At 36.6% G+C, this 12,836-nt stretch overlaps 1 protein-coding gene across 2 annotated transcripts in view; it reads left to right on the forward strand.

Moving 5' to 3' along the window:
- Positions 1-12,836, forward strand: part of ITPR2 (inositol 1,4,5-trisphosphate receptor type 2) — a 483,190-nt gene that overhangs the window by 222,337 nt on the left and 248,017 nt on the right. For both annotated transcript variants that reach the window (XM_032855216.1, XM_032855215.1), the window contains exons 31-32: positions 1,329-1,580; positions 4,568-4,693. In XM_032855216.1, the coding sequence (XP_032711107.1) occupies positions 1,329-1,580; positions 4,568-4,693 (378 nt within the window). The remainder of the gene's footprint in view (positions 1-1,328; positions 1,581-4,567; positions 4,694-12,836) is intronic.

Below are 12,836 nucleotides of genomic sequence, written 5' to 3' on the forward strand. Positions count from 1 at the left end.
CCTGTATGGATTAAGGCAGCTTTCAACCGTGGCTATCAAACAGTTATGTAATAGATTATATTGATATGAGGAGATTTTCATAATTACGTACTTTCAATTTATAGTAGGGAGGGGGGCTTCTACATTGATGTAATGTGAGTCCCTCCTGCCCCATAGAAATCTTAAAATTAATTCAGCTTAAAGCCTTGAATTTTTAATCCAAATTATTGTTATTAAACATTTTAAAGAACATTTTAAACTTGTAAAATTTACTTTTTCCTTATCTATATTTACATTCGTAATTGTTCTTCTATTGCCTAGAAATGTGGGAGCTAATTTGACTTTGCATTATGATCACCAAGGAAAGGATTAAAATGGGAAAGTAGCAAATAAAAATTAGCAAAAATTTATGACACCTCTTAGGGGAAGTGTTTTTATGTGGAAAGAAGTATTTGTAATATTATATTGTGTTGACATATAATACATATTTTGACACATATGCATTCTCTTTCCACAAAACGTTCAAAGCAAGCCAGATGTCTTATTGATTTAAATGTTACCAATTTAATTAAAATAGAGAAAAAACATATCCCCCAAATATCTCCTATTGGGATTAGAAAATTGGTACTGAAAATAGACAGTAAGATATTATGGAGTTTGAGCAATAAAATTACCACCTGCTAGAACTCTCCAATAAAATTGTAAAAACAAAACAGGAAGGAAAATGTATATCCTAAAACCCCCTGCTTATTCATTTCTTTGTTTCTCTCTCTCTTTAAGTCTTCTTTTTCTCCATTTCTCTCTTCTCCAATTTTACCTCCATTCTCTGCTGGTGCCCATGACACATGGAATTTCCAGATTCTTGTGAAGTTACAAGTTGGCTCAAAGTACATGCTTTTATATTCTGTCACTGTTGAAGGGGGTGGGGGTATTGTACTCTGCTTTAGTAAAATGAGACTTAAGGAGATTTCTTATGTCTTGGCAATGGCATCTTCCATTTTGAAGTAGAGGGAAGCAACTTTCTTGAAATATTTTGCAGGTTTAATTTCAGGGGATAACTCACTGGGGAATGATTAACTATCATCCACGCCATGGAATTCCTGTCCCCATCCACCTCTCCCCTATCTCCCTGGCTGTTTTTGATAGTATTCATAAATAATCACTTGGCATCTGACTAGAATCTTTTTACCATCCTGCCTTGGTGTAGTTCTGCTTTTGCGATATTATCTGTGTGTGTGTTTTGTTTTTTATAAAGAGATGCATGTGTTTCCAGATAGACCAAATCTTTGGCAATAGTTTCAAGGACGAACATTTGGACTGCTATGTAGACTCTCTTATTATCATTTCAGTTGATAAATGGGGGTGAAGATGTGCTGATATTTTACAATGATAGAGCATCATTTCCCATCCTTCTCCATATGATGTGTTCAGAGAGAGACCGAGGGGATGAAAGTGGCCCCTTAGCCTACCACATCACCCTGGTGGAGCTGCTGGCAGCATGCACAGAGGGGAAGAACGTCTACACTGAAATCAAGTGCAATTCCCTTCTGCCCTTGGACGACATAGTGAGGGTGGTGACCCATGATGACTGTGTCCCTGAGGTAAGCCTGGCAAAAGCTTAGCAGCCATGAAATTGTTATTAATACAGAGTGCAGAAGTACCAGACACACCCATACTGTTTACAATGAGATAATGTATTTAGTCAAGAAATTGTACTTCATTATATAATTAGGAAGAGTTAAAAGAGCATATAAAGTTCCCTTTCTTAGCTGTACAAGAAGCTCTGAAAGACGATAAACTTTTTCAGAGTAGAGCCACTGTGGGTTTACTGGAAGCTACTCTAGGAGTCTCTTAAATTCTAAGTATGGCAATGTGATAAAACAGAGATTGGGCTTGTTACCTCTGGTATGTTCTCGAGCATGTAATAGATTCTTCATAAATAACTCACGATTACTGATAGGCTGGGCTGGGATGGTGCAGCAGTATCATCTATTAGAATCTGTAGATTTACCTTGCTTGATGGAATAAGTGCATTCTTGGAAATATGGACACACATTCTTGGAAATATGGACACACTCCCGTATTCGGGAATTTGAAGGATAGTTGTTCTGATGGCTCAAGAGGTTCAAACAGTGTCAGTTTCCATCTCTTGTGCCATTTTCATTTGTGGTTTTGCCTCATTCTTTTCTTCTGAGCATAATTGTCCTCCATTCACACATTATTTTTTATGCTCTGTCCTTGTTTGCCTCTGATAATAGGGAAAAAACTCATTAAAAATTGGTTGTCTGCCAACAGGATTAATGAGGCTTCCAGGAATGTACATTGCAATAATCTCTTCCTTTTCTACTGTTGTGGTGTATTGTTGCAAAGTTTTTAAATGGGTGATGCATCAGATATGATAGAAATCCAAACATTTTAATTTGTAGTAACTTAAAAAGGTGTCAGATTAAGTTAACTTCCCTAACTTCCCAGTAGTCCTATGTAGTGACTTAAAAGTATATTTTTGTGAAATTTTGTGGAATTATTGACAGTTCATACCAAGGGTACCGCATGCTTTGATTGCTTTGAAATGAGACGGCCAAGAAAGGAATACTGTAGTGATTAAATTCATGGGTTCTGTCTGTATTTGAGGTTCCGATTCTGACCGTGCTTCTTCCCACATTCTGGTCTTTCTGACCGCATCACTCTGGCCCCTTACGTTCACTTACTTTATTCCTTTTCACCCTTCTTATCTTGATTCAAGCATTTCTTCTGTAAGGAACACTTCCCTGACCTCCCACAGCAGAATTATAAGAGTCTACAATTTGAAATTTGGCATTTGAATTTTGTTAATAAAGGTCTGCATCCTTCACATGCTTTCCCAAGATTGTAAGTGTGAGGAGAGTAACAACTGGGCTGTTCTGTTTACCATTGTATTACCTGAACCCGAGTCTATATTTAATAAATATGGTTTGAATGAAGGAACAAATGAATTAAAGAATAAGTCAGAATCCTGGATCCATTACTTCTAGATTTGTGACTGATTCCAGCAGGTTATTTAACCGTTGTGATCCTCAATTTGCACCGTTTTAAAGTGAAACGATTATAGTATGTAACTGAGAGGATTGCTGGAGGATGGAACTAAGAAAGATATTACATACAAAATGCTGAAGGTGTTTGGCTTGTAGCAAACAGTGAATAAATAAAGCTGCTGTCAAGGTGATTATGATCATGCACTGAGTGGTTCTGACGTGTCCCTACCCTACAGTCAGTTCTTGACACAGGCACCCCATCTGCTTTTTGGCCTTATGAAAGCCGGTCCTGTATTCCTTATATTCTAACTTGGATTCTGTGAATCCTTGAAATTATTTACATGATTTTGTATGTATATGCACTTGGGGTGGTTTATAGCACCCATCCCATTATTTATTTATTTATTCATTTATTTATTCATTTAGAGAGAGAGAGAGAGAAAGAGAGAGAGAGAGAGAGAGAGAGAGAGTGTATCTGTGAGCTGGGGAGAGGGGCAGAGAGAAAGAGAGAAACCCAAGTAGACTCCGCACTGAGCACAGAGCATGAGTTGGGGCTCGATCTCATGACCCTGAGATCATGATCTGAGTTGAAATCAAGAGCAAATGCTTAACTGACTGAGCCACCCAGATGCCCCTCATCACATTTTCATTAAAAAAAAAAAAAAAAAGGGAAAGAAAAGAAACAAAAACTACTCCCCTACATACTTTAGAAATACTCTATGTTGGTGAGACTCATCTCAGTCCTTTATGAGGAATTTTGTTAAATATGAGAATGAATGTTGCTACATCTCAATATGATTTTTTTTCTAAATTTCAAGCCTGTTTCTTCTCAGAAATAGTAACAAATATTTCTGAATGGCAATAAAGTACTATTTAATCAACACAGTTAAACATTATATTAGAACTCTCTTGATTGCAAATGACAGAAAGCTAACTTAAACTGTTTAAATAAAAAAAGGACTTTTTTTGGCTCCCGTATTCGGGAATTTGAAGGATAGTTGTTCTGATGGCTCAAGAGGTTCAAACAGTGTCAGTTTCCATCTCTTGTGCCATTTTCGTTTGTGGTTTTACCTCATTCTTTTCTTCTGAGCATAATTGTCCTCCATGTACTTGCAGAAGATGGCCTCTTGGAGTTTGGGTTTGACTTGTTCCATTTTCGTAATGAGCGAGAGAGAGAAAGAATCACAGAGAAAGAATGATAGAGAAGCAGATAATGACAGAGACAAGAGAGAGAACGACAGAATGTCAGAGACAGAGAGAAGGGAGGGAGAGGAAGAGAAAGGAAGACAGGGAAAGGGAGCGCATTTGACTCTCAGTGTCTCAACTAGGATAGACTTGGTTTAAGTCTGGTGTACTTGTGCATTCCAGTCACTGGGGGCAGGGGAATAGGCTACTGGGTCAGGGCCTGGAGGGTTTTAGTTAAGAGAAGGGATATGGGAATGCTTTCTTACATAGGCATAAAACATGCTATAATCCACGATAGTAACTAACCCAGATTTTATTTAACTTTTCACATTTGATATTTGAAAATGAACAAAGAAGAAAACTCACTTTCTTTGTATTTGAAACTCGCACAGGTTAAAATTGCTTATGTGAATTTTGTTAATCACTGTTATGTGGACACTGAAGTGGAAATGAAAGAAATCTACACGAGTAACCACATTTGGAAATTATTTGAGAACTTCTTGGTGGACATGGCAAGGGTGAGTTACACTTTCACCATTAAACACGGCTTCATGGTTAGTTATGTTTTTGATACATATTTTGACTAAACAGGATCAAGGATCTGGATGAAAATTTGGAATTAAACCCTCCAACTTTGGATGTAATCCATGACTTTCAAAAAGTTGCGCATGCATTTTGCAAGATTGTGAATGAGATTTAATGAGTTCATACACACAAAATACCCAGTGTAGTGTGTATAGAAACAAGGTATCCATTTCTACTTTTACCACTGGCTCTATTGGTTTGTTACTAGGTGGAATTTCAGTGGCCTTTTTACATGGAATGGGGAAGACATTTGCAGAGATCAATTTGTATTCAGCCCCTTATCATGGATGCAATTACAAACCATAGATAGAAGAGATCTCGGGAGGCCTTGACCGCAGCTTTCAGACAGACAGGTACTTGACCAGACGACCCAAGGCTTAGCATTGCTCAGTGCTGCCTATTCAAAGTTTTCTTTGGGAGAGAGCTCCAGAAATTGAATCATCTGGTTTGACTCATCAGTCAAAATAGGTCCTGCTTTTTACTGAGTCCATTTCCTCCCGTTTGGACTTTTGGGGGAATTGGAGAGGACATGTGGAGCTGGTTGGCATTTTCTAGATGTTGTCTAGCATGTGTTTTTGAATAAAATTGAGTGAATGAATGAATGAATGAAGAAAGGAAGGAAGGACTCTTCTTTATAGGTAGCAGTTAATTTTAGTTGGTATATCTTTGCCTCCCCTCAACATTTTTTGGTATGTTGAACTGTCATAACATATAGGGTCTATTAGTTTAGCTTTTTTGATCTTTAGTTTTCCCTTTGAAATGATGGGATATAATGTTCAAATAAGAGTTTCACTAATGGGGGGTGCCTGGGTGGCTCAGTGGGTTACGCCTCTACCTTCGGCTCAGGTCATGATCTCAGGGTCCTGGCATTGAGCCCCACATCAGGTTCTCTGCTCAGTAGGAAGCCTGCTTCCCCCCGCCCCCGCCTCTCTGCCTGCTTTTCTGCCTACTCGTGATATGTCTCTCTCTGTATCAAATAAATAAATAAAATTTTTGGAAAAAAAAAGTTTCACTAATGGAAGATAGTGTATAGATAATCCTTAGACCTGTGATGACTTATGGGGGCTGTCCCAGGTTTTTTGACTCTCTACATTCCCAAGTACTGGTAGCTTTACACATACCTTATGTAGATGTATTTGGAGGAAAGGGGGGGTTAATGAGGTCCATATTTCCACTGTCTTAGAAGAATGGATGCTGACTGCCTCCCTACAATCCTTTTTGGAAGGAAGGAAAACAAGAGGGATATAAGAAAACACTGACTCAGACTCAGACATAAGGGCCTTGTGGGTGAAATGTGCCTATTTTACCTTCCATGTGGTGTCGTCTAAGCCAACTCCACCATGTTCACACATGCGTGGAGTAAGGCAGTCCTTACTTTACTTCGTTTCTATAGAATGAAAAGCCACTCGTTGCCTTTGGCAGGCAAACTAGCACCTGTGGAGAAATCATCTTATTTTACATACGATTTTCATACTCCTCATATTGACCCCCATGTCCTTGTGAAAGCCCTTGCATCTGTTGGGCTACAAGGATCGCTAGAGACCTTGAAGTAAAGGATGGCCGATGACTGAGCTTTAAAATTGCATGTGCAGGAAGATATTAAAGAGATTATAGATTGATTTGCAGAGCTGCACAGTGCCACGGACTACAGGTAATTTTGACAGGACCAAGGTCATCTTATAGGCAGCATGAGCTGCAAAGCTACAAAGAGTTTTATCTTTTAAACCAAAGAAAGCTGGTGGTAACAGCCGTTGGTTATGCCACTCTGGAAATACCCTTGCTGCTGATGTATTTCTAAAGCTATGATGTATGTATTCTTTTTTATAAAGAAAGCATGCATGCTAGGAAGGGTTTTTATTTTAACCATTTTGATTAAGTAGACATTTAATGTTATTTATTATATAAAGGCTTGAAGGGAATTTTGAGATCTTTTTAGTCTATTCACTCATTATGTCTAACCACAACCTCTTAGCTATACCGTAAAAAGCATTTTTTTCTTTCCTTCATGGTTTCGCTCTTATTTATATTTTAAAACAGCAGCTCTTTTATCCCTTCACCAAGAATGACAAAGAATCACCCTTCCTATTTCAGGGAAGGGACAGGAAACCTGGCTTTTCGTAACTGGGCTTTGTCTTTCTGCCCTTGAAGAGAGATTAAGGAGCCACCACATACTCAAATTCAAATACAAAACATTGTCTAAATAAAGTAGAAGTGGCTTCCTAGGCAACTTTTCAGTTGTGTAGATCAGTAATTCTCAAACCTCAGCAAACATCAGAATTGTCTGGAGTGTTTCTTAAAACAGATTGCTGAGCCCTACCCCAGAGTATCTGGTGCAGTAGGTGTGAGTCTTTGCCTTTTTAACACGCTCCCAGGTGATGCTGAAGCTGCCGGTCCAGGGGCCATACTTTGGGAACCACTGCAGGAGAATATAGTAGTTTCAGAGTAGGTACTTTACGGGCATTAGCCAGACCAGAGTTCAAGTCCAGATTCTGCCTCTTCCTATTTCAGTTACCTTGAGCAAAGGACTTACCCCTCTGACTCAGTTTCCTGATTTGTAACTGGATCCAATAACACATTCCTCATAGAGTTATCAGGAGGCTTCAATGAGATAATGCATATGCACAGGTGTAGCCCTTACTCAGAGAGCTGGGAATATCCTCTATTTTATCCGTATCATGGTAACGTCACTGGTATTTTATTACCAGGGTATATGTAGGCTTTGAAGCAATTTCAACAAGATTCCTCAATACCTATACCAATAACAATGTTGAGGATACCCAAAAGGAGGACCAGGCAGTACAGGCAAGAGCCAGAAACCATCTTTGAAACTGGGCATGCGCAGTAGTGACTTGACAGAGAGATGGGCTAAATGCAGATGTTCCCGTGAAACGATGATATCCTGGAACAGCTGATTTATGTCAATGGGGAATGGTGAAGGTGATCTGAAGGAAAGGTATGTGGCGAATTGGACTGCAAGAATCATAGGCTCTTAAGGTTGGAAGAGACCAGCAGTCCCATGGCTCACACTCTTAAGCACCTGCCTGTGTATTTCCAGCAGGAGTCCTCTCACTCTTATTTGAGATAACCGGTTTCATTATTGCATAACTTTAATTGTGAAAAGCTTTTAATATTGAGACAAATTCTTATGATTATAGCTTTTGCCTATTTCTTCCTTCTCTAGCGACATATTCAGTTTGGTAGGAATTCACCATAAGTAACATATTCTTCTTACTGGTCATCTACTTTCAAATAATAAAGTCATGCAAGTTAAAGAACTTAAGACTGACGTCATAATTTTGCCCCTGAGTTCTAGAGAGATTAATTCGCTGGCATAGGGTGACTTACCTAGCCAGAAGCAGAGCTGGGGAATCTGCTTGGGTCTGACCCGGTGCTTTTTCTATAAAAGCTTCTCACATTTGTTCCCCTTCCTGTTTTCAATACACTTTCAGGTTCTCTCTGTGTCAGTGTTTGGAAAGGATGGCGTTTAGGATGAGGTTTCAGGTGGGATCCAGCCAGCACAAGGCAGATGATTATGTTAGTAGAAGTTTGGAGAACAGTCTTACTTACAAGGTGGAAGAAATATTAATATGTAATTGCATTCATACCACCTTCCACCTTTCCCTTCATGTTGTGCTGGAGTCATTTCTACCAGGTTCTTTTTGTTTGCTCGTGGGTAAATCTCTCTAAAGAGTGTTAATTAGTATCTTTCATATTCCTATTTGTACTTCCTTGTCTTTTTTTTTTTAATTTTATTTTTTTTTACTTTTTTCAGTGTTCCTAAATTCAGTGTTTATGCACCGCACCCAGTCTTTTATCTTGCTAAGACCCATGTAAGAAAAGCTTTCTGAAAGACTGTTTTTAATAAGCCGGTGCTGGGTTTCCCACATGTAATTCCATTCTGATTTCCTGACAGATAGTACCTGTGTTCTGTAAATACGCCAGATTTAGGCAGGCAGCAAAGGTATTAGCCTCATGAAAAGTTGTTCCACTGTATTTCAGAGCATTAAGCAGCTGCCCACTTTGGTCTGTGTTCCAGTGTGGCTAAACTTGGCGTCTGGGGGGCAGAAACGCTTTCCTTTACCTTTGTAACTGATGATTGTTTCAAAATCAGGGGATTTGGGTCATTATGAGAAAACACCTGAACTCCCATCTCAGCACCTTTTCATCTGCCTGAGGTAGTACTGGTTCTCCAGGTATCCTCAACACTTCTTTCATGTTCCTGCTTAGAAGCCCTCAAAGAGGCCTTCACTTACCACCCTGTGTGTAACAACTTCTTCCCTCTGCTCCCCCCCTCACTTGCTTCATTTGTCTTCATCGAACTTACATCCCCACGTGACATTTTTATATGCATTTGTATTTGTTCCTACTGAAACAGAGGGCAGGGAGTGTGTCTGTTTGCACACCTGACCTTGAACAATGTCTCACACATAGTAGATGGTATGTATTTGTGAAATAAATAAGTGTCCCCTGAAGTGAAAAATACTTACGAAGTGAATTTGAAAACAAAGTAAGTGTAGGCTTAGCATCTAATTAAGTGGGCATATCAATGGAATGAAATAAACAGGCATAAACAGATTTTTACATATGTAAGATATTAATATATAATAAATTATTACCATTAGTAAGGAAGTGATTGGTTATTTTCAGGGATGAGCAAACTTTCTCCATGAACAGCAAGGTAGTTAATAATTTAGCTTTTCAGGCCTCTGTCCCAATGGTTATAGGAATTACTGAAGGGAAAAGAGCCATAGATAATATGTAAGCAAGTGGTTATGGCTAGATTTGCCCCCGGAGCTGCAGTTGGCTTACCCTGGTAACATTAAAGTAATAATACAAGCTCCACTAGAGTAGTGATTCTTATGTATTTTATTCATCAATAGATCCTAGGTATGTAGAACATTCTTGGTGTGGAATAGATATTCAACAAAACTTGATTTGAACTAAATCAAAATAATATTTGAGGACACTGGCTATTTGGGGTGAAATGAACTCAGTTTCTAACCTAAATAAATTATTAATATATATATATAATATATATATATAAATTGCAATTTATGCTATTATATTATATATATACAATTATATATAATTATATATAATTGTATATATATAATATAATATAAAAATCTATATTAGATTTTTAGATATATATATCTATATATTATATAATATAAAAATCTATATTTTTACATTATATATATAAAAATTTGTATTATAAATTTGTATTTTATAAAATATAAAAATATATAATTGTATATATATAATTGTATATATATAATATAATAGCATAAATTGCAATTAGATTAAAATTTTAGAGATAAATGTGGAGTAATAAAAATGGATGGAAATGATGTAGGTAGCTATTTATCTATCTTTGGATGAGGTTCTTCTTCTTTTTTTTTTTTTTAAAGATTTTATTTATTTATTTGACAGAGAGAACACAAGTAGGCAGAGAGGCAGGCAGAGAAAGAGGAGGAAGCAGGCTCCCCGCCGAGTAGAGAACCAGATGCTGGTCTAGATCCGAGGACCTGAGATCATGACCTAAGCCGAAGGCAGTGGCTTTAACCCACTGAGCCACCCAGGCGTCCCTGGATGAGGTTCTTTTTAAGTATAAAAGCAGTGAATGAGAATAGCTAAGGAAAATAATAGATGTTTTGTTTTTTGAAAATTTCAAATTTAAGTACATAAAACATCACACATAGCAATAAAAAACTCAAAATAGAAAAAAGTTGCCGAGCATTTTTAAAAAGGCTTAAATAATCTTTACATAAAGATTTTGGGACACCTGGATGGCTCGTCAGTTGAGCTTGGGACTCTTGGTTTTGGCTCAGGTCATGCTCTCTGGGTTGTGAAATCGAGCCTTATGTCTGACTCCATGCTGAGTGCAGAGCCTGCTTGGGTTTCTCTTTTCCACTCCCTCTGCTCCCAACACTCTGAAATAAGAAAATAAATCTTTAAAGGCCCAATGCTTGAAAAAGAAAAAAAAGAATGTGTGTATATATGTGTATATATATATACACACACACACATACATACATATATATGCATATATGAATGTATATATGTATATATACATATATAATGTATATATGTACATATGAATGTATATAGGAATGTATAAGAATATATATAAGAACATGCTTTTTATATATATATGAAAACCACCAACAATCTAATAATGAAATAGTCAAGACCCAAGCATTCATGACTTATAGAGGAGGAAATACAAGTAAACCCCTGAAAAAAAGTCAACTGTTAATAATTTTATATGTATGTATATATAAATGTATAAAGAATACATATGTATATATATATAATGTATATATACACATGAATGTATATAAAAATGTATAAGAATATATATAAGAACATGTTTTATATATATATGAAAAGCATATATGTATATATGTATATATGCATATATGAATGTATAAAGACTATATATGTATATATACATATATAATGTATATATGTACATATGAATATATATAAGAATATATAAGAATATAAGAACATGTTTTTTATATATATATATATGAAAACCACTAACAATCTGATAATGAAATAGTCAAGACCCAAGCATTCATGACTTATAGAGCAGGAAATGCAAGTAAACCCCTGAAAAAAATAGTCAACTGTTAATAATTTTTTAAAAATACAAAGAAGAATAAGATCCAGTTTCTAACTATCGAAGTTGTTAGGGCAAAAAGATAAAAGTAAAGAGATAATATTAAATGTTGGTTCACATACTTTGCTGATGAGAATATAAATTCATGCTGTCTTTCTGAAAAGCATTTTGGTAATACATTAAAAGAAGCCTTCATACCTTTTTAATGTGTCAAATAATTACCTTCCAAGAATCTGTCCTCGGGAAATAATTAGAAATGATATCAAGGATTTATGGTCAACGAAGCTCAACATGCTGTTATAATAATATACAGTAAGAAATAGTTTCAAAATTTAATAATAGAGAAATGGTTCAATAAATTATGATATATCTATGAGATTGATATTACAGAGTCATTGAGATTATTTCTTGAGGATTTTTAATAATGTGGGAAGTGCTAATGGTTGAGTGATGAGCATGAAAAGGAGAAGACAAAACTGATTATCTAGAATAATTTCAGTTATGGAAAATATACATGGTGGAGCACAAAGATTAAGAAGAAAGGCTTCTAAGAGGTTTACCATTGTTTTATCTGGATTTTTGTATTATAAATAATCTTCATTTCCATTTTGTGCTTTTCTGTGTTTTTTCAGGGTTCCTACAATTAATATATATGGATATTAAGAAAAATACTAGTTTAGAATTCTAAGAAAGCCAACTGAGTATATGAACTGATGACTCATCTAAAAAGGAGATGTTTAGGGATGCCTGGGTGGCTCAGTTGGTTAAGCAGCTGCCTTGGCTCAGGTTGTGGTCCCAGGGTTCTGGGATCGAGTCCCACATTGGGCTCCTTGCTCATTGATGAGCCTGCTTCTCCTTCTGCCTGCCTCTCTCTGTGCTTATGCTCTCTCTCTCTCTCTTTGTCTCTGACAGCTAAGTAGATAAAATTTTTAAAAATAAAAAAAAATTAAAAACAATCTTTAAAAAAATTAAAAAAAAAATAAAAAGGAGATGTGTAAAAGCAAACGTTTGGAAGTTTTGGCCCCATGAATGAAGGGATGCAAATTAAAATAAATATATGATATTACCTCGGCTATTTAGAGGGGCATGTTTACTGTCTACAAGTATCCTTAGGATTTGTATTCCTTGGTCTGTGTGATTGAAGTATTTTACTGGCACTAGAGCTCTCCTATCCTGTGGGGTAGCAGCTTGCCACATTTAAATTTAAATTTTAATTAGGTAAAATTAAATCGGATGGAAAATCCAGTTCCTCGGTAGCACAGAGCCATCTTTCAAGTGCCCAGTAAGCACATGTGTTGGACATCACAGATACGGATTTCCATCGCTGGCAGAAAGTCCTATTGGACAGTGCTGCTCTAGCATCTAACTTTTTAAAGCCCATCTGTCATCTTTGGATTGGAAGAGAGAAGAGACATCATACATGCACGGGGAGAAATATCAGACATAAT

This window comes from Lontra canadensis, unplaced genomic scaffold (assembly GCF_010015895.1).
Source record: "Lontra canadensis isolate GAN:19392208 unplaced genomic scaffold, GSC_riverotter_1.0 scaffold9, whole genome shotgun sequence".
Classification (NCBI taxonomy): Eukaryota; Metazoa; Chordata; class Mammalia; order Carnivora; family Mustelidae; genus Lontra; species Lontra canadensis.